The sequence below is a fragment of the Zosterops lateralis genome, assembly GCF_965231275.1.
Source record: "Zosterops lateralis genome assembly, chromosome: 5".
Lineage (NCBI taxonomy): Eukaryota > Metazoa > Chordata > Aves > Passeriformes > Zosteropidae > Zosterops > Zosterops lateralis.
Window position 1 is genome coordinate 1,935,393 of NC_139766.1, and position 24,921 is coordinate 1,960,313.

At 58.9% G+C, this 24,921-nt stretch overlaps 1 protein-coding gene across 1 annotated transcript in view; it reads right to left on the minus strand.

Moving 5' to 3' along the window:
• Positions 1–2,403: 2,403 nt before the first annotated feature.
• The window catches only part of LOC310909702 (transcription factor COE4-like), a gene marked incomplete at its 5' end in the record, with an annotated part of 31,942 nt that continues 9,424 nt past the window's right edge, over positions 2,404–24,921 (minus strand). Inside the window, 13 exons of the mRNA XM_083861795.1 lie at positions 2,404–2,516; positions 2,554–2,591; positions 2,629–3,054; positions 3,767–3,958; positions 4,515–4,694; positions 5,467–5,608; positions 6,818–6,883; positions 7,461–7,549; positions 8,707–8,833; positions 8,906–9,039; positions 10,493–10,610; positions 14,364–14,445; positions 24,297–24,365. Of these exons, the coding sequence (XP_083717921.1) occupies positions 2,984–3,054; positions 3,767–3,958; positions 4,515–4,694; positions 5,467–5,608; positions 6,818–6,883; positions 7,461–7,549; positions 8,707–8,833; positions 8,906–9,039; positions 10,493–10,610; positions 14,364–14,445; positions 24,297–24,365 (1,270 nt within the window). The 3' untranslated portion in view covers positions 2,404–2,516; positions 2,554–2,591; positions 2,629–2,983. The remainder of the gene's footprint in view (positions 2,517–2,553; positions 2,592–2,628; positions 3,055–3,766; positions 3,959–4,514; positions 4,695–5,466; positions 5,609–6,817; positions 6,884–7,460; positions 7,550–8,706; positions 8,834–8,905; positions 9,040–10,492; positions 10,611–14,363; positions 14,446–24,296; positions 24,366–24,921) is intronic.

The window sequence follows — 24,921 nt, forward strand, 5'->3', positions numbered from 1 at the left end:
GGGGGGGAGGTGACAGGAGGTGACACCGCAGCTGGAGGGGACCGGGGGTGGCCTGGAGGGGGTGGAAGGGGGGGGGGGTCGCGCCTGGAGCATTCCCGGAATTCCAGGCCTGGCTGGGGGTGGGGACATGTCCCCAAGGAGTGGAGGGGGACACTCTGGGGGTGTCACCATGCCGGGGGTGGGTGACAAATCCCGGGAGTCGCAGTTTTTTCCACGAGGATTTTAATTCCCAATTCTGCCCCCCCGGCCACGCCCTGCGACACCCCCGCGACAGGGTGGGGGGACATTGTCCCCAAAGGTCACCTCCCCCTCCTCTCCCGGGGGGGTTGGGAGGGGACACGCGGTGACACCGAGAGGGGACAGACATGGAGGGGAGGGACACGAGCCACCCCTGAGGGGGGGAAAAAGTGGGAATGTTGGGAATTCTTCCCGTTTTATGTACAAAATTCCCGGCTGGGGGAGGGGACAGGGACACCCAGGGGACACCCAGGGGACACCCAGGGACCTCCCCCCTCCCTGCGGTCAAAATAATTGTGATAATTAGTATTGGTAATAATGGCGATCATTAATGGCAGGGGACGGTGACCGCGGTGTCCCCACCACGCCCCGGGTGGCACCGGGATCCTGATCCGGGATTCTGGAATTCTGGGATGGGATTCTGGAATTGTGGAGTGGGGAGAGAGCCAGGAAAGGTGGGGGGAGCTGAGTCCCACCCGGATACCCGTCCTGTCCTGGGGTGTCCATCCCACATGGAATATCCATCCTCCCACCCGGAAAATCCCTCCTGTCCTGGAGAATCCATCCCACCTGGAATATCCATCCCACCCGGAAAATCCCTCCTGTCCTGGGGTGTCCATCCCACCTGGAATATCCATCCCACCTGGAAAATCCCTCCTGTCCTGGAGAATCCATCCCACCTTGGAGTATCCATCTCTCCTGGGAGCATCCATCCTGTCCCAGATCATCCCACCTGCTTTGGAGGACCCATCCGTCCATCCATCCGTCCATCCGTCCATCCGTCCATCCGTCCATCCGTCCATCCATCCCTCCGTCCATCCATCCATCCATCCGTCCATCCGTCCATCCATCCGTCCATCCGTCCATCCGTCCATCCGTCCATCCGTCCATCCATCCCTCCGTCCATCCGTCCATCCATCCGTCCATCCATCCGTCCATCCATCCGTCCATCCATCCATCCATCATCCATCCGTCCATCCGTCCATCCGTCCGTCCGTCCGTCCGTCCATCCGTCCATCCGTCCATCCATCCGTCCATATGTTTATTCATCCGTCCATCCGTCCATCCATCCATCCGTTTATTCATCTGTCCATCCATCCATCCATCCATCCATCCATCCATCCATCCATCCATATGTTTATTCATCCGTCCATCCATCCCTCTGTCCATCCATCCGTCCGTCCCACTCCAGATCATCCCCCCTGCCAGGAGCCTCCATTTTTTCCTGGATTATCCCCCTAATCCTCAATATCTGTCTTGTTCTGGAGCATCCATCCTGGATCATGTTGAGTATCCACCCGATCCTGGATCATCCCTCCTTTTCCAGAGCTTCCATCCCACCTGGAGCATCCATTCGTTCCTGCAGTTTCCATCCTACTTTGGATCATCCATCTTTTTCAAGAGCTTACATCCCACCTTGGAGCTTCCATCCCACCTTGGATTATACATCCCATTCCAGACCTTCTATCCCACCTCGGATCATCCCTCCTTTTCCAGAGCTTCCATCCCACCTCGGATCATCCATCCTTTCCCAGAGCATCCATCTCTCCTGGACCATCCATCCCACCTTGGATCAACCATCCAACCTTGAATCATCCACCCCATCCTGGAGCTTCAATCTCATCCCGGAGCACCCATCCCACCTGGATCATCCCACCTATTCCAGAGCTTCCATCCCACATTGGATCACCTCTCCCATCCTGGAGTATCCATCCCACCTGGATCATCCATCCCACCTGGATCATCTATCTCACCTTGGATCATCCATCCCATCCCGGAGCATCCATCCCACCTTGGATCATCCATCCCATTCCAGAGCATCCATCTCTCCTGGACCATCCATCCCACCTGGATCCTCCAGCCCATCCTGGAGCTTCAATCCCATCCCAGAACATCCATCCCACCTGGTTTATCTCTCCTATTCCAGAGCTTCCATCCCACATTGGATCATCTCTCCCATCCTGGAGTATCCATCCAACCTTGGATCATCCATCCTTTTCCAGAGCATCCATCTCTCCTGGACCATCCATCCCACCTGGATCCTCCAGCCCATCCTGGAGCTTCAATCCCATCCCAGAACATCCATCCCATCTGGTTCATCCATCCCAGCCAGGATCATCCCTCCTATTCCAGAGCTTCCATCCCACCTTGGATCATCTCACCCACCCTGGATCATCCATCCCATTCCAGAGCTTCCATCCCACCTGGATCATCCATCCCATCCCGGAGCATCCGTCCCACCTTGGATCATCCATCTCATCCCAGAGCATCCATCCCACCTGGATCATCCATCTCATCCCGGAACTTCCATCCCACCTTGGATCATCCATCTCATCCCAGAGCATCCATCCCACCTGGATCATCCATCTCATCCCGGAACTTCCATCCCACCTTGGATCATCCATCCCATCCCGGAACTTCCATCCCACCTGGATCACCCATCCCGCCCATCCTGGCACCTCCATCCCGCGATCTCCTCTTCCCCCATTCCCGGCTCTCTCCGCCTCTTCCCGAGGCCAAACCCAGGAATTTTGGCTCATTCCAGGATTTCCCCGAGTCCCCCCTCAGCCGGGCCAGGCCGGGGTCACCCGGGGTGGGGACATCGCGGGGCCGTGTCCCCTCGTCCCGCTCCGCCTGGCGGCTCCGGCGCCACCCCAGCTCCAAGGGGAGGGCACAGGGGACAGGGGTGTCCCCAGTCCTTGTCCCCGCTCCTGTCCCGGCGGGATGGGGGGTCCGGAGCCTCTCCTTAGGAATAGGCCAAGCCCTGGAGCGGCCGCGCCGGAGCGTGGAATTTGTCCGAGTCCTCGAAAGCTGGGTCTGGGCAGGGTGGGGACAGCGTCAGCCAAGGGACACTGGGGACACCAGGGGACATGGGGAACAGGGACAAGGGTGGCATGGGACAACCCTGGGTATGGGCAGGGACATCAAGCAGGGATATCAGGCAAAGAGTGCGGGGACACTCCGTGGGGCAGGGTCCCCAGTGTCACACTGTCCCCAGGTGTTGGGGACATTGGGGACCTTGAGGACACCAGGGACACTGGGGGACAGGGATGAGGGTGGCATGGGACAACCTCGGGTATGAGCAGGGAAATCAGGCAGGGAGAGTGGTGACATTGGGGACCCTCTGTGGTGCATGAGCCACATGGGGACAGATGTCAGGGACCCTGGGGACAGTGGGAACCCTGGGGACCCTGGGGACAGTGGCAGAGAGGCACAAGGGTGGCACAGGGCACACCCAACCACACCCACATACAGGAGTGTGGTGACACCGGGGACCCTCCATGGGGCAGGGGGACTTGGGGTGGGTGTTGGGGACACTGGGGACCTTGGGGATAGTGAGGACCTTGGTCAGGGACCCTGGGGACACTGGGGACCTTGGGGACACTCGCAGAGAGCCACAAGACACACCCAACCACACCCACACACAGGAGCGCGGTGACACTGGGGACCCTCCGAGCCACGCAGGGCTAGGCCGCAGAGACCTCGGTGACCTCGGTGGCCTCGTTGGTGGCCTCGGGGACAGCCTCACCTTGCAGGGCGCTGGCGCAGGCGGGCGGGGGGGAGCCCTGCGGCCGCAGCACCGGGGCGAAGGCGCTCTTCTGCTTCACGGCCGAGATCATCGTCACCGGAGAGAAGGAGAAGCCACCGGGAGGGGTGGCCGTGCCAGGGCCAGAGGTGACAGTGACAGACGAGGCGCCCAGAGGGGGACTGGCGGGCAGGACTGAGGGGACAGACACGCACGTGGGTTGGTTGGGGACAGGGGACAGCGCCAGGGGATGGGATGGGGATGGGACAGGGATGGGGACAGGGATGGGGATGGGGACAGAGCCAGGACAGTGACAAGGATGGGGACAGGGATGGGATGGGGACAAGGACAGGGATGGGGACGGGGAATGGAGACAGTGACAGGGATGGGGACAGGGACGGGGACAGGGATCGGGACGGGGATGGAGACAAGGATGGGACAGGGATGGGGACAGGGAATGGGGACAGAGCCAGGACAGTGACAGGGATGAGGACAGGGAATGGGGACAGGGATGGTGATGGGGGCAAGGATGGGGACAGGGACAGGGACGGGGATGGGGATGGCGACAGAGCCAGGACAGTGACAGGGGTGAGGACAGGGATGGGGACAGGGAATGGGGACAGAGTCAGGACAGCAACAGGGATGAGGACAGGGAGAGACACAGGTACAAGGACAGGTACAAGGACAGCCCTTGGTGACCCCCTCACCACCCCCTGTCCCCTCCCCACGGGTGTCCCCGTGTGTCACTCACTGGCGTAGGGGGAGGTGGCGGTGGAGCCGTTCAGGAAGCTCGGGGGGGACCCGGGGACCCCCAGGCCGGCCATGGTGGCCCCGCCGAAGCCGCCGCTGGCCCCGGCGAAGCCCTGCTGGGGGGCCGAGCCCGGGGGGCCGAAACCCCGCGCCGGGGGCGAGCCGGGGCTGCGCGAGAACCCTGCGGGGACAGCGACAAGGTGACACGGTGACACTGCCCGCCGGACAGGGGACACAGCCCGCCCCGAGGTCACCGTACACTTTGGTGACAGTGACACGGGGACACTGCCTGCGGAGGGGACACAACCTGCCGAGGCCACCTTATGGGGAGCCCTGAGGGGACAGGGACAGGTGACACCAGTCAGGGAGGGGACAAAAGCCTCCCACCACCCTAAAGCCAACTCAGAGCTTGGTGACAGCCCTGAGGGGACAGCGAGAGGTGACACCAACCAGGGAGGGGACAAAAACCTTCCCACCACCCCGAGGCCACCTCAGAACTTTTGGGGAGCCCTGAGGGGACAGGGACAGGTGACACCAGCCAGGGAAGTGACAAAATCCCTCCCCTGCCACCCCCAGGCCACGGCACACCTTGGGACAGGGACAGGTGACAAAACCTTCCCGCCACCCCGAGGCCACCGCGCACCTCGGGACAGGGACAGGTGACACCACCCAGGGAGGTGACAAAACCCTCCCCTGCCACCCCGAGGCCACCGCGCACCTTGGGACAGGGACAGGTGGTGACACCAGCCAGGGAGGTGACAAAACCCTCCCGCCACCCCAAAGCCACCGCGCACCTTGGGACAGGGAGAGGTGACAAAACCCTCCCGCCACCCCAAAGCCACCGCGCACCTTGGGACAGGGACAGGTGACAAAACCCTCCCGCCACCCCCAGGGTACCGCGCACCTTGGGACAGGTGACAAAACCCTCCCGTCACCCCAAGGCCACCGCGCACCTTGTTCGGAGCCCTGCGGGGAGTCGCCCATGGCGAGGCCGAGCTGTCCCCCGCCGAAGGAGGGGACAGTGACATGCGCGGGGGCCCTGGGGACACTGTACAGCGCCTCGGCCACGTCGGCCGCCCGCTTCAGCAGCACGTCCTGGGGACACGGTGGCCGTGTCACCGAGTGAGGGTGGCACTGCTTGGTGGCACCTCTGGGTGTCACCTTGCAGTGTCACATTGTAGTGTCACCCCTTGGTGTCACCATCCAGCATAGTGTCACCCTAAAGTGTCATCCCTCAGTGCCACCTCTGGATGGTGCCCCGCAGTGTCACCCCTTGGTGTGTCACCCTAAAGTGTCACCTCTCATTGTCACCCCTAGATGGTGCCCTGCAGTGTCACCCCTTGGTGTCACCCCTCAGTGTCACCATCCAGCACAGTGTCACCCTAAAGTGTCCCCAACACCTGTGAATGTCCCTACAGGTCACCTCTCATTGTCACCCCTGGATGGCGCCCCATAGTGTCACCTCTCGGTGTCACCTCTTGGTGTCACCACACAAAGTGACTCCTTGGTGTCACCCAACAGTGTCACCCCACAGTGTCATCTTCCAGCACAGTGCCACCCTAAAGTGTCCCCAACATCTGTGAGTGTCCCCCCAGGTCACCTCTCATTGTCACCCCTGGATGGCGCCCCACAGTTTCACTCCTTGGTGTCACCCCAGTGTCACCCCTCAGTGTCACCCTTCAGCACCATGTCACCCTAAAGTGTCATTTATTGTCACTCCTGGATGGTGCCCTGCAGTGTCACCTCTTGGTGTCACCCCTCATGAGTGTCACTCATGTCACCCCTCAGTGTCACCTTCCAGCACAGTGTTACCCTAAAGTGTCACCCCTCGATGCCACCCCTGGATGGCGCCCCACAGTGCCACCCCACAGTGTCGCCATGCAGTGTCACCCCTCGGTGTCACCCCAAAGCGCCACCCTCCACCATCATGTCACCCTGAATTGTCACCCTCGGTATCACGCCACCACCCACAGAGCCTGGGGTGACCCCGACATGTCCCAGCCCGTGTCACCTCCCGGGTCACCCACGGGCCGGGATGGGGAGGGGACAGGGACCTTCCAGATGTGCCGGGGGTGTCCCCAAGGGGGTCCCGGGGGTGTCCCCAGGGGGGTCCAAGGAGTGTCCCCAGGGGGGTCCCAGGGGGTCCCCAGAGTGTCCCCAAGGGGGTCCCAGAGAAGTGTCCCCACCATGGGGGTCCCAGGGGGGTTATCCCAGGGGTCCAGAGGGGTCCTGGGGAGGTCCCAGGGGGGTCCCGGGGGTGTCCCCAAGGGGGTCCAGGGGGGTCCCAAGGCTGTCCCCACCCACCTGGTTGCTGTGGGGGACCCCGTAGAGCGCCTCCACCAGGTCTGCCGCGCGCTTCAGCAGCACCTCCTGGGGACAGGGAGGGGACAGGGAGGGGACAGGGGGCAAGGGGGGATGCTGCACCCCCCAGCCCACCCCCATGGCCCTCGTGTCCCCCCTCACTCTGTGTCCCCAGTGTCCCCCGTGTCCCCCCATGACCCTCGTGTCACCCCCTGTCCTCCAATTCTATGTCCCCAATGTCCCCCCTGTGTCCCCCCATGACCCTTGTGTCACCCCCTGTCCCCCCATTTCTGTGTCCCTAATGTCCCCCTGTGTCCCCTCCTTGGTCACCTTGATCCCTCCCCCATCCATTCTGTGTCCCTAATGTCCCCTCTGTGTCCCTTCATCCCTTCTGTGTCCCCAATGTCCCCTCTGTGTCCCTTCATCCCTTCTGTGTCCCCCCATCCATTCTGTATCCCCCCATGGTCCCCCCTGTGTCCCCCCACGACCCTCGTGTCACCCCCTGCCCCCCACTCTGTGTCCCCAAGCTCTGTCACACCCAGGGGACACAACAACTGTCACCCTCTCCCCTGGGACACTGCCAGGGAACCCCCGTGTCCCTCCTGTCCCACGGGGGTGTCCCTGTCCCCTGTCCCCTGTCCCGTACCTTGGGCAGGCGCTCGGGGTCCCCGGGGTGTCTGGGGATCACCTTCTGCAGGCGCTGGAAGCCGTAATCGATGGTGGGCTCGTTCAGGGCTGGGGACAGGGGACACGCCGCCGTCACTGTCCCCTCCCCGGGGGCTGTGTCACCCTCACAGGGGTCACTGTCCCCTCCCTGGGGTCACTGTCCCTTTCCCGGGGGTCTGTGGCATTGTCCCAAAGGTCTGGGTCCCCATTCCCGCTGTCCCCATCCCAATCCCATTGTCCCCACCCCAAGCCCTCTGTCTCCACCTGCTGTCCCCATCCCATTCCTGGTGTCTCCACCCCAATCCCACTGGCCCAAATCCCGCCGTCCCCACCCCAATGCCGATGTCCCAGTCCCTCTGTCCCCACCCCAACCCTGCTGTCCCAATCTCCATGTTCCCACCCCTCTGTTCCCACCCCGATCCCTCTGTCCCGATCCCGCTATCCCCACCCCAATCCCGCTGTCCCCACCCCAGTCCCGCTGTTCCATCCTAATCCCATTGTCCCATTGTCGCCACCCCAACCCCCTCTGTCCCCACCTGCTGTCCCCATCCCATTCCCCATCCCATTCCCCGTGTCTCCACCCTAGACCCTCTGTCCCAATCCCACTGTCCCCACCCCAATCCCTCTGTCCCCAATCCTGCTATCCCCATTCCCGCTGTCCCCACCCCAATCCCTGTCCCCAATCCTGCTATCCCCATTCCCGCTGTCCCCATCCCAATCCCTCTGTCCCCAATCCTGCTATCCCCATTCCCGCTGTCCCCACCCCAATCCCTCTGTCCCCAATCCTGCTATCCCCATTCCCGCTGTCCCCATCCCAGTCTCTCTGTCCCCACCCCAATCCTGCTGTCTGCACCCCAATCCCTCTGTCCCCACTTGCTGTCCCCATCCCATTCCTAGTGTCCCCACCCCGATCCCTCTGTCCCCATCCCTCTGCCTCAATCCCGCTATCCCCATTCCCGCTGTCCCCACCCCTCTGTCCCTCTGTCCCCACCCCAATCCCGATGTCCCCACCTCAACCCTGCTGTCCCAATCCTGATGTCCCCACCTGAATCCCAATGTCCCAATCCCTCGGTCCGCACCCCCATCATTCTGTCCCTACCCTGCTGTCCCCATCCCATTCCTGCTGTCGCCACCCCAACCCTGCTGTCCCAATCCCTCTGCCCCAATCCCTCTGTCCCCACCCCAATCCCATTGTCCCCAATCCCATCGTGGCCGTCCCCGCTCACCGGTGTAGACGAAGCGTCCCGGGGCGCCCTTGCAGAAGTGCTTGGCCTTGTAGGACAGTGTCACCTCCACCACACCCGGGATGTGGCGGGGCGGCGTCTGCACGCGGATGGCGTGCGGGGTGATCAGCTGCGGGGTGACACAACCTCAGCCCGCGTCCCCTCGGTGTCCCCAGAGTGTCCCCAGAGTGTCCCCCCGTACCTCGCTCCACACCAGCACGGTGCCGAAGAGCACCTGGAGGCCGTCGAAGAAGTTGTCACCGATGACGATGACGGTGGCCCCGCCAGTGGTCCAGCCCTCGCTGGGGCTGATGGCCTTGATGCACGGCGTGGCTGCTGGAGGGGACAAGGACAGTGATGGCGGGGACACCCAGGGGACAAGGACAGTGATGGTGGGGACATGGAGGGGACAGGGATGGCGGGGACACCCATGGGACAGGGACAGCGATGGCAGGGACACACCCAGTGGACAGGGATGGCAGGGACACCCAGGAGACAGTGACAGTGATGGCGGAGATATGGAGGGGACAGGGATGGTGGGGACACCCAGGGGACAGGGACAGCGATGGCGGGCACAGACAGGACAGGGACAGCTAGGGCAGGGACATGGAGGGGTGAGAGGGGACAGGGACAGCGATGGTGGGGACACCCAGGGGATAGTGACAGTGATGGTGAAGACATGGAGGGGACAGGGATATCAGGGACACAGAGGGGACATGGAGGGGACAGGGACAGCGATGGTGGGGACATGGAGGGGTGGAGAGAGAGGGCTGGGAACAGGGAAGAGGGGACAGGCATGGGGACACAGTGACAGGCATGGAGACATGGATATGGATGGGGACAGACGTGGTGACAAGCATGGGGACATGGACAGCATGGGGACACAGGGACAGCCATGGGGACATGGATGGGGACATAGACACGGATTGGGAGAGACATGGGGACAGGCATGGGGACATGGACAGGTAGAGGGACATGGACAAGAACAAGCATGGGGACATGGATGGGGACATGGGGACATGGATGGGGACACACAGACATAGATGGGGACAGACATGGGGACATGGACATTGATGGGAACACAAGGGCATGGACTGGGAGAGACAGGGACATGGACTGGCATTTACAGGTGGCCACAGTTACATGGGGACATGGATTGGGACAGGCATGGGGACATGGGGATATGGACATGGCTGGGAAGGGACACAGGTGGCCACAGGGACATGACTGGGGACAGACTGGGGTCCCAAACAGGGACAATCACAGGTGGCCACATGGACATGGCTGGGGACACGCACGTGTGACCACGGTGACACAGGTGGGGACAGAGGCACCCATGGACACCCAAGGGACACTTGGGGACAGCAGGGTGGGGACATGGGGATCACCCCAGGGGGTGCCAGGCCACAGTGGCAGGGTCCCATGGCATGTCCCCAAGATGTCCCCAAGGTGTCCCCAGGTGACCATGGTGACACAGGTGGGGAGGCACCTATGGACACCGAACCATGGACAGGCAAGGACACTTGGGGACACAGAGATTGTCCTGGGGGTGGCAGGCCACAATGGCAGGGTCCCATGGCATGTCCCCAAGATGTCCCCAGGTGTCCCAAGGTGGCCACGGTGACACAGATGGGGAGGCACCCATGGCCACCAAAACATGGACAGGCAGTGACATTGGGGACAGCAGGGTGGGGATACAGAGATCACCCCGGGGGGGCCACGCCGGACTGCGGGGGTCCCAACACATGTCCCCAAGCTGTCCCCAGGTGTCCCCAAGCTGTCCCCTGACCTTCGGAGGGGTCGAGGCGCCGGGCGCGCCGGCCGTGCTTGGAGTTGTTGTGGACGAACATGTTGTCGGACACGGCCAGGACGTGGCCGTCCACGTGCACCGTGGTGGACACCACCACCTGTGGGGACACCGGGGGACACTGTCACCCCCGCCGCGTCCCCTGCCCCGCCACACCGCAGGGGGACCGGCTGTGGTGTCCCCGTGGTGTCCCCTCCCCTGTCACACCGCAGGGGGACCGGCTGTGGTGTCCCCTCCCCTCCCCTGTCACACCATAGGGACACTGTGTGTGGTGTCCCTGCAGTGTCCCCACGGTGTCCCCATTCATGTCACACCGCAGAGGGACCGGCTCTGGTGTCCCTGTGGTGTCCCCTCCCCTGTCACACTGCAGGGACACTGGGTGTGGTGTCCCCACGGTGTCCCCATTCATGTCACACCGCAGGGGGACCGGCTGTGGTGTCCCCAGTGTCCCCTCCCCTCCCACACCGCAGGGGGGCCGGCTGTGATGTCCCCATGGTGTCCCCTCCCCTGCCACACTGCAGGGGGACCGGCTGTGGTGTCCCCGTGGTGTCCCCTCCCCTGTCACACCGCAGGGACACTGTGTGTGGTGTCCCCATGGTGTCCCCGTGGTGTCCCTATCCCTGTCACACCAAAGGGGGACTGGTCTGTGGTGTCCCCATGGCGTCCCTTCCCCTGTCACACCACAGGGGGGTTGGCTGTGGTGTCCCCACCTGGTCCTCACAATGTCCCCAAGGTGTCCCCAACCCTGTCACACCACAGGGGGACAGGCTGTGGTGTCCCCACAGTGTCACAGGGGTGGCCCAAGGGTGTTCCCCAGTCCCTCCAGGGGACACCCAGGTGGCCAAAGTCCTTCCCCCAGGATGCCGTGGGGACACCCAGGGGACACCAAACCCCTTTTAGGGCCACCCCCAGCCCCCCAAATCCCCAACTCCCCCAAATCCCCCTCAAAGGGAACCTCCTGTCCCCCCCCCTAATCCCACAAACCCCAAACCCCTTTTAGGGCCACCTCAAACGCCCCAAATCCCCCTAAAAGGAACCCTCCCTAATCCCCCAAATCCCCCAAACCCCAAACTCCTTTTAGGACCTCCCCAAATCCCCCACATTCCCCTAAAAGTCACCCTCCCAAATCTCCCAAATCCCAAACCCTTTTAGGACCACCCCAAACCCCCAAATCCCCCTAAAAGGAGCCTTCCCTAATCCCCCAAATCCCCCAAACTCTACAAACCCCAAACTCCTTTTAGGGCCACCCCAAACCCCCCAGTTTCCCCTAAACGAGAATTTCCCATCTCCCCAAATCCCACACACCCCAAACCTCAAATCCCCCTTTTAGGACCACCCCAAACCCCCCAAATCCCCCCTAAAAGTCACCCACCCTAGTCCCCCAAATCCCCCAAACCCCTTTTAGGGGCCCCCAAATTCCCCTAAAAGTAACCCTCCCTAATCCCCTAAATCCCCCAAACCCCCCAAACCCCAAACCCCCTTTTAGGACAACCCCAGCCCCCTAAAATCCCAACCCCCTACCAAATCCTCCTAAAAAGGAACCCTCCCTAATCCCCCAAATTCCCCAAATCCCACAAACCCCAAATCCCTCTTTTACAGCCACCCCCAGCCCCCAAATTCCCCCCAGGGCACCCCAGACCCCTTTTAGAGTCACCTCCAGCCCCCTAGTTTCCCCTAAATGAGAATTTCCCATCTCCCCAAATCCCACACACCCCAAACCCCAAACCCCTTTTAGGCCCCCCTAAATCCCCTAAAAGTCACCCTCCCTAATTCCCCAAATCCCCCAAACCCCAAACATTCCGCTAAAAGGTACCCTCCCAAATCCCTCAAATCCCTCAAATCCCTCAAACCCCAAACCCCTTTTAGGACCACCCCAAACCCCCCAAATCCCCTAAAATTCACCCTCCCTAATCCCCCAAATCCCACAAACCCCAGATCCTCCAAATCCCCCTAAAAGGGAACCTCCCCCTCATCCCTGTCCACTCCAAATCCCACAAACCCCAAATCCTCCTTTTAGGGCCACCCCAAACCCCCCAAATCCCCTAAAAGTCACCCTCCCTAATCCCCCAAATCCCAAACCCTTTTAGGACCACCCCAAAGCCCCAAATCCCCTAAAAAATCACCCTCCCTAATCCCCCAAATCCCCCAAACCCCCTAAACCCCTTTTAGAGCCCCCCAAATCCCCTAAAAGGGAACCTCCCCCCCATCCCCATTCCCCCCTAATCTCACACACCTCAGCCTCCCCAAATCCCCCTAAAAGGAACCCTCCCTAATCCCCCAAATGCCCCAAACCCCACAAACCCTAAATCCCCCTTTTAGGGCCACCCTCAGCCCCAAAAATTCCCAGCCCCCCAAATTCCCACCAGTGCACCCCAATTTCCTTTAGGGCCACCCCATACCCCTCAAATCCCCCTAAAATTCACCCTCCCTAATCTCCCAAATCCCATAAACCCCAAATCCCCCTTTTAGGGCCTCCCAAATTCCATCAAAAGGAACCCTCCCTAATCCCCCTAATCCCATAAACTCCACAAACCCCCAACCCCCCAAATTCCCCTAAAAGGAACCCTCCCTAATCCCACAAATCCCACAAACCCCAAACCCCTTTCAAGGCCCCCTGAATTCCCCTAAAAGTCACCCTCCCTAATCCCCCAAATCCCACACCCCAAATCCCCCTTTTAGGACCACCCCAACTCCCCAAATTCCCCTAAAAGGAACCCTCCCTAATCCCCCAAACCCCACAAAAACCCCACAAAACCCCACAAACCCCCCCTTTCCCATCGCCGCCCGCCGGTGCCTCGATGCAAATGGGGTCGTTAATCACCGAAATGTCACAATTAACATCTCGTTAAAACCGAGCCCTGATGAACCTCGGGGGGGGGGCCCAGGACCCAGCTGCGAATGAGGGGAGGATGGGACCAGACTTTTGGGGGTTTTTTTTTATAGGGTCGAGGCGGATTTGGGATTTTTTTATAGGGCGAGAATTGAATTTTTTAGTGGATTTGGGGTTTTTTATTTTTTCAAAGGGGTCAAAGCGAATTTGGGGAGTCGATTCCTCCCAAACGGGTCCCCAGTTCGCCTTGACCCCTTTGGAGAATCTTTTTTGGGTCCCTTTCACCCTTTTTTAGGGTTTTTCAGTTGAATTTGGGGTTTTTTTATAGGACAGGGGTGGATTTTTGTGGATTTGGGGTTTTTCAAAGGACAGACGACCCCAATAAAAAATTCCCACAGGGGAATCGAGTCCCCAATTCACTTTGATCCCTTTGGGGAATCTTTTTGGGGTCCCTTTCACCCTTTTTTAGGGTTTTTCAGCCAGATATGGGGTTTTTTATAGGACAGGGGTGGATTTTTTGTGGTTTTGGGGTTTTTCAAAGGGGTCGAAGCGCATTTGGGAACATTTAGGGGGAATCGAGTCCCCAAATTCCCCTCAACCCCTTTGGAGAATATTTTTTGGGGTCATCTCCACCCCTTTTTTGGGGTCCCATCCACCCTCTTCGTGACATCCCCAAATGTCACCTTTTATAGGGCGGATTTGGGATTTTCAAAGGGGTCGAAGCGCATTTGGGGACATTTAGGGGAAATCAAGTCCCCAGATTGCCCTCAACCCCTTTGGGGAATCTTTTCGGGGTCCCCTCCACTCCTTTTTGGGGTCCCCAAGTGTCACCTGGATCTGTCACCTTTTATAGGGCGGATTTGGGATTTTCAAAGGGGTCGAGGCGCGTTTGGGGACTCGATTCCCCCCGTTCGGGGGGAATCGAGTCCCCAAACGCGCCTCGACCCCTTTGGAGAATCTTTTTGGGGTCGCTTTCACCCTCCCCATCTCCCCCAAGTGTCCCCAAGTGTCCCCAAGTGTCACCTGGAAGCGCCGCATGTCCCGCGGGTTCCCGGCGTTTTTCAGGCAGTTCTGGTTGCACTTGAGGAAAAACTTGAGGAAAAACCTGGAAATACGGGACGAGAAAAAAAAATAATATTAAAAATATAATTAAAATAATTTTGAAAAATAATGTTAAATAATAGTAAAAAGGGGGATAAAATGCGTCCCCTCAATCCCGGTGTCCCCGTCTCGATGTTGTCGTTTTGTCACCATCTCAATGTCACCATTTTGTCCCCATTCTGCTGTCCCTTCTTGTCACCAGCCCATCATTGTCCCCATCCCACTGTCCCCATCTCAATGTCACCATTTTGTCCCCATTCCGTTGTCCCTTCTTGTCACCAGCCCATCATTGTCCCCATCCCAATCCTGGTGTCCCCATTTCAATGTCCCCATGTTGTCCCCATCCCAGTGTCACCATTTTGTCCCCATCCCAGTGTCCCATTTTGTCCCCATTTTGTCCCCATCCCGTTGTCTCTTCTTGTCACCACCCCATCATTGTCCCCATCCCAGTGTCGCCATTTTGTCCCCATCTCAATGTCCCCATTTTGTCCCCATTCGGTTGTCCCTACTTGTCATCCGCCCCATCATTGTCCCCATCCCAGTGTCCCATTTTGTTCCCATCTCAATGTCCCCATTTTGTCCCCGTCCCGCTGTCCCTACTTGTCATCCGCCCCATCATTGTCCCCATCCCAATCCTGGTTTCCCCATCCCAATGTCCCCTTTTTGTCTCCATCCCACTGTTCCCATCTTAATGTCCCATTTTGTCCCCATTTTGTCCCCATCCCATTGTCTCTTCTTGTCACCTGCCCATCATTGTCCCCATCCCACTGTCCCCATATTGTCCCCATCCCAGTGTCCCATTTTGTCCCCATCTCAATGTCTCCATCTCAATGTCGCCATTTTGTTCTCGTCCCGTTGTCCCTTTTTGTCACCACCCCATCATTGTCCCCATCCCAGTGTCGCCATTTTGTCCCCATCCCAGTGTCCCATTTTGTCACCATCTCAATGTCGCCATTTTGTCCCCATCCCGTTGTCCCTTCTTGTCACCACCCCATCATTGTCCCCATCTCAATGTCCCCATCCCAATGTCCCATTGTCCCCATCCCACTGTCCCTACTTGTCACCACACCATCATTGTCCCCATCTCAATGTCCCCATCTCAATGTCCCCATTTTGTCCCCATTCCGTTGTCCCTTCTTGTCACCAGACCATCATTGTCCCCATCCCAGTCCTGATGTCCCCATCCCAGTGTCCCCATTTTGTCCCCATTGTGTGCCCCTCCCAGTGTCCCCATCCCTATCCCACTGTCCCCATTCTGTCCCCATTCCATTGTCCCTACTTGTCACCAGCCCATCATTGTCCCTATCCCACTGTCCCCATCCCAATGTCCCATTTTGTCCCCATCTCAATGTCCCCATTTTGTACCCGTCCCGCTGTCCCTTCTTGTCACCAGCCCATCATTGTCCCCATCCCAATCCTGGTGTCCCCATCCCAATGTCCCCTTTTTGTCTCCATTCCGTTGTCCCTACTTGTCACCAGCCCATCATTGTCACTATCCCAGTGTCCCCATCCCAATCCCAGTGTCCCATTTTGTCCCCATCTCAATGTCCCCATTCTGTCCCCATTCTGCTGCCCCTTCTTGTCACCACCTCATCATTGTCCCCATCTCAATATCGCCATTTTGCCCCCATTCCATTGTCCCCACTTGTCACCACCCCATCATTGTCCCCAACTCAATCCTGATGTCCTCATCTCAATGTCTCCATTCTGTCCCCATTCCACTGTTCCTTCTTGTCATCAGCCCATCAGTGTCCCCATCCCACTGTCCCATTTTGTCCCCATCTCAATGTGTCGCCATTTTGTCCCCATTCTGCTGTCCCTTCTTGTCACCTGCCCATCATTGTCCCCATCCCAGTCCTGATGTCCCCATCCCAGTGTCGCCATTTTGTCCCCATTCCGTTGTCCTTTCTTGTCACTACGCCCCATCACTGTCCCCAACCCAATCCTGATGTCCCCATCTCAATGTCCCATTTTGTCCCCATCCCACTGTCCCCATCCCAGTGTCACCATTTTGTCCCCATTCCAGTGTCCCTTCTTGTCACCCACCCATCAGTGTCCCCATCTCAATGTCCCCATTTTGTCCCTTCTTGTCCCACTATCCCTTCTTGTCACCTGCCATTCATTGTCCCCATCCCAGTGTCCCATTTTGTCCCCATTCCATTCTCTCTACTTGTCACCCACCCCATCATTGTCCCCATCCCAATCTTGATGTCTCCATCTCAATGTCCCATTTTGTCCCCATCCCACTGTCCCCATCCCATTGTCCCTTCTTGTCACCCACCCATAGTGTCCCCATCTCAATGTCCCCATTTTGTCCACGTCCCGCTGTCCCTTCTTGTCACCGCCCCATCATTGTCCCTATCCCACTGTCCCCATCTCAATGTCCCCATTCTGTCCCCATTCCGTTGTCCCTACTTCTCACCAGCCCATCATTGTTCCCATCCCACTGTCCCCATCTTGTCCCCATCTCAATATCGCCATTTTGCCCCCATTCCATTGTCCCCACTTGTCACCACCCCATCATTGTCCCCAACCCAATCCTGATGTCCTCATCTCAATGTCCCCATTCTGTCCCCATTCCGCTGTTCCTTCTTGTCACCAGCCCATCATTGTCCCCATCCCACTGTCCCCATCTTGTCCCCATCTCAATGTCCCCATCCCAGTGTCGCCATTTTGTCCTCAGTCCACTGTCCCTTCTTGTCACCACTCCATCATTCTTGTCACCACTGTCCCCATCCCAGTGTTGCCATTTTGTCCCCATCCCGTTGTCCTTTGTCACCACCCCATCATTGTCCCCATCCCACTGTCCCCATCCTGGTGTCACCATTTTGTCCCCATCCCATTGTCCCCTTCTTGTCACCACACCTTCATTGTCCCCATCCCAGTGGCCCCATTCCAATCCCAGTGTCCCATTTTGTCCCCATCTCACTGTCCCCATTCTGTCCCCATCCTGCTGTCCCTTCCTGTCCCCATCCCACTGCCCCTTCTTGTCCCTATCCCTGTCCTGCCCTGTCCCCATCCCGTCCCTCTTCCACTGTCCCCACCCCACTGTTCCAGCCTGTCCCAATCCTAGTGTCCCCATTCCAGTGTCCCCATGTTGTCCCCATCCACTGTCCCCATTCCTCTATCCTGCTTTGTCCCCACCCTGTTATGCCACCCTGTCCCCATCCGCTGTCCCCATTCCTGTGTCCCATTCTTGTCCCCATCCCACATCCCATTCCTGTCCCCATTCCCGTGTCCCATTCTGTCCCCATCTCAGTGTCCCCATCCCACTGCCACATTCCTGTGTCCCCTCTTGTCCCCATCCCACTGTCCCATCCCATCCCTTTGTCCCCTCCTGTCCCCATCCCAGTGTCTCACCCTGTCCCCATCCCACTGTCCCCATTCCCATGTCCTGTCCTGTCCCAATCCCACAATGCCACCCTGTCCCCATCCCAGTGTCCCATCCCACTGTTCCCATCCCAGTGTCCCCATCCCATCCCAGTGTCCCAATCCCAGTGTCCTCACACCAGTGTCCCCCCTGCCATGGCACTGGTGACACTTTTGGGGACAGCAGGGTGGGGGATACATTGGTTCCCATCCCAGTGTCCCCAATCCCACTGTCCCCATGCCAGTGTCCCATTTTGTCCCCATCCCACTGTCCCCATGCCAGTGTCCCATTTTGTCCCCATCCCAGGGTCGCTCCCTGTCTCCACCCTGCTGGGGATGGTGACACTGGTATCCCTGGGAACGCTGGGACATGGGGGTGACACGGGGTTTGGGGACATCTGGGGGACCCCGAGCAGGGTCACCTCCCCAGGTTGGGCTGGGGGGACACCGAGGGGGATCCCAGGGAATGGGGATCCCACAAAAAAAGAGGTCCCATAGAAAAAAGGGTTCCAGGGAATGGGGATCCCACAAAAAAGGGGGTTACACAGAAAGCGGGTTCCCATAAAAAGGAGATCCTGCAAAAAAAGGATCCCAAAAAAATCCGGGGATCCCAGGGAATGAGAATCCCACAAAAAAGGGGTTACATGGAAAGGGGGTCCCGCAAAAAGGGGAATCCCACAAAAATGGGATCCCACAAAAGGAGGATCCCACAAAAAAAAAAGGGATCCCGGGGAAAAAGGATCCCTGAGATCCCACAAAAATGGGGTTACGGGGAAAGGGGGATCCCACAAAAAGGAGATCTCAGAATAAGGGGATCCTACAGAAAAGGGGTCTCAGGGAATGGGGATCCCACAAAAAAAGAGGGTCCCAGAAAAAGGGGATTCCATGGAAAAGGGGCCTCAGGGAGAGGGGATCCCACAAAAAGGTGATCCCAGAAAAAAAAGGGTCCCAGGGATCCCACAAAAGGGAGGTTACATGAAAAGGGGGGTCCCACAGAAAGAGGATCCCAAAAGAAAGGGGGTCTCAGAGGATGGGGATCCCACAAAAAGGTGATCCCATGGATGAGGGGATCCTATGGAAAAGGGATGCCGTGGAAAGGGGATCCGACAAAAAGGGGGGGATCCCGCAAAAAGGAGATCCCAGAGAAATGTGGTCATGGGGAAAGGGGTCGTCTTAAGGAAAAGGGGAATCCCACAAAAAGGGGGATCCCCAAAAAAGGGGTTTCCCATTGAAAGGGGGATCCCACAAAAAGAGGATCCCACAAAAAGGGGATCCCAAAAAAAGGGGTCTCATTTACAGGATCTCATGGAAAAGGGTGATCCCACAGTGAGGGGCTCCCCATGGAAAAGAGAATCCCACAAAAAGGGGGAACCACAAAAAGGGGGAACCTACAAAAAGGGGAAGCCACAAGAAGGCAATCCCACAAAAAAAGGGAATGTGCAAAAAAGGATCCCACAAAAAGGGGTTTCATTTCTAGGACCCCATAGAGAAGAGGAATCCCACAAAAAGGGGCTTCATTTCTAGGACCTCATGGAGAAAGGAGATCCCACAAAAAGGGGTTTCATTTTGGGGACCCCATGGAAAACAGGGGACCTCACAAAAAGGCGACCCCAGGGATCTCACACCGAGGGGGTCCCAACCCCACAGAAAAGGGGGTCCCACCCCATGGGACAACACAGGAAAAGGGGGGGGGGGTGTCCCCAAATTCCTCCCATTCCCATAATCCCATTCCCGCCCCGTGGGTGGTAATCAGGGCAAGGAAAGAGCTGGAAAATGTCGGGAAAAAAAAACCGGGAAAAAAACAGGGAAACCCGAAAAAAACGGGGAAAAGAAACGGGGAAAAAATGGGAAAAAAAAAAAACGGGGGAAAAAATGGGGGGAAAAAAAGGGGGGGATAAAAACGGGGGAAAAAAAGGGGGAGAAGGGGGGGAAAAAACGGAGGGAGAAAACTGGGGGGAAGAAAACGAGGGGAAAAAAACGGGGGGAATAAAAACGGGGGGAATAAAAACGGGAAAAAACGGCGGAAAAACGGGGGAAATGGGGAAAAAACGGGGGGAGGAAGAGGGGGAAAACGGGGGGGAAATGGGGAAAAAAAAACGGGAGAAAAAAACGGGGAAAAAAAGGGGGGGAACGGAGGGGAAAAGGGGGAGAAAAAAAGGGGAGAAAAAAACGGGAAAAAACGGGGAAAATGGGGAAAAACGGAGGGGAGAAAAGGGAAAAACGGGGGGGGAAAGGGAAAAATGGGGGGAACCAGGAAAAAACGGGGGGAAAAGGGGGGGAAAAAAGAGAGGGGAAAAAAGAGGGGGGAAAAACGGGGGGGAGAAAACGGGGGGGAGAAAACGGGGGGGAAATGGGGGAAAAACGAGGAAAAACGGGGGGGAAAAGGGAAAAACGGGGGGGAAAAGGGAATGGGGGGAAAAAAAAACGGGAGAAAAAAAGGGGAAAAAAAGGGGCGGGAAACGGGGGGGAAAACGGGGGGAAGAAAACGGAGGGAAGAAAACGGGGGGAAAAAAACGGGGAAAAAAAACGGGGGAAAGAAACGGGGAGGAAACCAGGAAAAAACGGGGGGAAAGGGGGGGGAAAAGGGGGGGGGGAAAAGGGAGAGGAAAAAAGGGGGGAAAGAAAAAAAAAGGGGGGGGGAAACGGGAGAAAAAAGAGGAAAAAAAGGGGGAAAAAATGGAATAAAAAAGGAAAAAAACCGGGAAAACTCCCCCGCCACCCCCAGGCCAGCCCGGCCAGGAGGAGACACCCCAAAACCCCCCAGATAAAACCCCCAAAATCCCAACCCCAGGTAGAGCGGGGGGGGGATGATTCTGGAGCTGATTTTCCCCCCCCCACCCCAAACCCCGCGAGTTAAAAATACGGGGCCGGCGCATTAATTAGCATGGCTAATTACCATTGAATATGCAAATGCCCGGCGCCGCTGCCGAGCACCTTCTGCTCGCGGCGCATAAATTTGAATGCGCAATTAGCATAATCGTGGCTAATTAATGAGAAGCGTCAATTTTCGCTGCCGGGTAATTTGATTAACGCCGCGAGAGGGGCACTTAGCACCGCTCTCAAACCAGCGGGGCTGGCCCGGGGGGGGGACACGGGGACATGGGGGGGGGACAGGGGACAGGGATGGCGGGGGGGAAACGGGGGAGAGGTTGGGGACACGCCTGGAACTGGGTGACACCCCAAAAGGGATTGGGATGGGGACAGGGGACCCCAAATGTCTTGGGGTGGGTTGGGGACATGCCTGGCACTGGGTGACACCCCAAAAGGGATGGGGATGGAGAGAGGGGACCCCAAAAGTCTTGGGGTGGGCTGGGGACACCCCAAAAGCTTTGGGAGTGGGGGCAGGGGTTTGGGGACACTCCTGGCAATGGGTGACCCCCCAAAAAGGGATGGGGATGGGGACAGGGGATTGGGGACACCCTAAATGTCTTGGGGTGGGTTGGGGACATGCCTGGCACTGGGTGACACCCCAAAAGTGATGGGGATGGGGAGAGGGGACCAGGGATACCCCAAAAAGTCCTGGGGTGGGTTGGGGACATGCCTGGAACTGGGCGACACCCCGAAAAGGGATGGGGAGAGGGGACCCCAAAAGTCCTGGGGCAGGTTGGGGACACACCTGGTACTGGGTGACACCCCAAAAGGGGATGGGGATGGGGACAGGGGACCCCAAAAGTCTTGGGGTGGGTTGGGGACACACCTGGAACTGGGTGACACCCCAAAAGGGATGGGGATGGGGACAGGGGATTGGGGACACCCCAAAAGCCCTGGGAATAGGGAGAGAGTAATTGGGACACCCCAAAAGTCTTGGGACTGGAGGGGACAGACTGGGGACACGCCTGGCACTGGGTGACACCTCAAAAGTGATGGGGATGGGGACAGGGGATTGGGGACACCTCAGAAGTCCTGGGGTGGGTTGGGGACACGCCTGGCACTGGGTGACACCCCAAACCAGCGGGGCTGGCCCGGGGGGGGGACACGGGGACATGGCGGGGGGGACAGGGGACAGGGATGGGGGGGGACTGGGGGAGAGGTTGGGGACACGCCTGGAACTGGGTGACACCCCAAAAGGGGATGGGGATGAGGACAGGGGACACCCCAAAAGTGATGGGGATGGGGACAGGGGACAGAGGATACCCCAAAAGTCTTGGGACTGGAGGGGACAGGTTGGGGACATGCCTGGAACTGGGTGACACCCCAAAAAGGGATGGGGATGGGGAGAGGGGACACCCCAAAAGTCCTGGGGTGGGTTGGGGACACACCTGGAAGTGGGTGACACCCTAAAAGCACTGGGTGACATCCTCAAAAGTGATGGGGATGGGGAGAGGGGACTGGGGACACCCCAAAAGTCCTGGGGTGGGTTGGGGACATGCCTGGCACTGGTGACACCCCAAAAGGGATGGGGATGGGGAGAGGGGACCAGGGACACCCCAAAAGTCTTGGGGTGGGCTGGGGATGCCCCAAAAGTCCTGGGAATAGAGGGGACAGGTTGGGGACACGCCTGGCACTGGGTCACCCCCCTAAAAGGGATGGGGATGGGGACAAGGGACCCCAAAAGTCTTGGGGTGGGTTGGGGACATGCCTGGCACTGGGTGACACCCCAAAAGGGATGGGGATGGGGACAGGGGATTGGGGACACCCCAAAAGCCCTGGGAATAGGGAGAGAGTAATTGGGACACCCCAAAAGTCTTGGGACTGCAAGGGGACAGACTGGGGACACGCCTGGCACTGGGTGACACCCCAAACCAGCGGGGCTGGGCCGGGGGGGGGACACGGGGACATGGGGGGGGGACAGGGGACAGGGATGGGGGGGGAAACGGGGGAGAGGTTGGGGACACGCCTGGCACTGGGTGACACCCCAAAAGGGGATGGGGATGAGGACAGGGGACACCCCAAAAGTGATGGGGATGGGGACAGGGGACAGAGGATACCCCAAAAGTCTTGGGACTGGAGGGGACAGGTTGGGGACATGCCTGGAACTGGGTGACACCCCAAAAAGGGATGGGGATGGGGAGAGGGGACACCCCAAAAGTCCTGAGGTGGGTTGGGGACACACCTGGAAGTGGGTGACACCTCAAAAGTTCTGGGAATAGGGAGGGGGGACAGAGGACACCCCAAAAGTCTTGGCATTGTGGGGGGACCAGCTGGGGACACGCCTGGAATTGGGTGACCTCCCAAAAGGGATGGGGATGGGGACAGGGGACTGGGGACACCCCAAAAGTCCTGGCGTAGACTGGGGACACCCCAAAAGCTTTGGGAATGGGGACAGGGGTTTGGGGACACTCCTGGCAATGGGTGACACCCTAAAAGCACTGGGTGACATCCTCAAAAGTGATGGGGATGGGGAGAGGGGACTGGGGACACCCCAAAAGTCCTGGGGTGGGTTGGGGACATGCCTGGCACTGGTGACACCCCAAAAGGGATGGGGATGGGGAGAGGGGACCAGGGACACCCCAAAAGTCTTGGGGTGGGCTGGGGATGCCCCAAAAGTCCTGGGAATAGAGGGGATAGGTTGGGGACACGCCTGGCACTGGGTCACCCCCCTAAAAGGGATGGGGATGGGGAGAGGGGACACCCCAAAAGTCCTGGGGTGGGTTGGGGACACACCTGGAACTGGGTGACCCCCCGAAAAGCGATGGGGATGGGGACAGGGGACCCCAAAAGTCTTGGGGTGGGTTGGGGACATGCCTGGCACTGGGTGACACCCTAAAAGGGATGGGGATTGGGAGAGAGGACTGGGGACACCCCAAAAGTCTTGGGGCTGGGGGTGACAGGTTGGGGACACTCCTGGCACTGGGTGACACCCCAAAAAAGTTCTGGGGATGGGGAAAGGGGGTTGGGGACACCCCAAAAAGTCCTGGGAATAGGGGGGACATGTTGGGGACACGCCAGGCCCTGTGTGACCCCCAAAAGCCTCGGGTGACCCCCAAAAACTCCTGAGGCTGACAAGGGGACATTTGGGACATTTGGGACACTGCCACCAACCATCGGGGTGTCACCTCCCCAAGGTGACACCACCCCAAAAGTGCCATCATGGGGACACCTGTGGGACAGGGGACATGGGGACAGTGGCAGTGACAAGGGGACCGCGGTCCTGTCCTCCCCCATGGGCCTGGCTTGGTGACACCAGGGAGGTGACAAAGGGACCACGGTGGCCTCAGGGATGGTGACACGGCCACCCTGCAATGTCCCCAGTGTGCCGGTGTCACCTCTGTTAGCGATGTCACCAACTGGGACATCTGTCACCGCTGTCACCCCCCTGGGGACAGCTCAGTGCTGTCCCTCAGCTCATCAGCATCGTGTCCCCAACCTTGGGGACAACCCCGGTGGCTGCCACCCCCTCCAGGTCACCATGAGGTGTCGGGGGTCCCCAGCGTCCCCAAGTGTCCCTGGATGTCCCCAGGGTCCCTGATGTCCTTGATGTCCCTGTTGTCCCCTGATGTCCCTGATGTCCCCGGTGTCCCCAAAGTCCCGATGTCCCAGTGTCACCTGTCGATGATGACGGGGTCCGAGGGGGTCTCGTTGCGGTTCCCGCAGCTCTTCTTGTCACAGCAGCGGCTGCACACGGGGACAGGAGGTGACATCAGGGGACAGCCAGGGGACGTGCCACCTCCCCGTGTCCCACTCTCGGACTGCCCCATCACCCAGGGGTGGGGACAGAGGGGACACGACACAGGGGTGTCACTTTTCGACCCCTTGATGGGCTTGGGGACAGATCTGGGGGGGTCCCAGGAGCTCCGTGTCACCTCCGGGTGGCTTTAAAGGGGTTGGGGACCCATCTGTGTCACCCCAGAGGGCTCTGTGTCACCTTTGAGTGGCTCTGAAGGGATTGGGGACCCATCTGTGTCACCCCCAGAGGGCTCCATGTCACCTTTGAGTGGCTCTGAAGGGATTGGGGACCAGCCCTTGTCACCCTTGGGTGGCTCTGAATGGGTTGGGGACCCATTCTTGTCACCCTCGGGTGGCTCTGAGGGGGCTGGGGACCCTCCCCTGTCACCCTCGGGTGACTCTGAATGGGTTGGGGACCAGCCCTTGTCACCCTTGGGTGGCTCTAAAGGCCTTGGGGTCCCACCCCAGGACCCCATGTCACCCTCAGGTGACACATCAAGGCCAC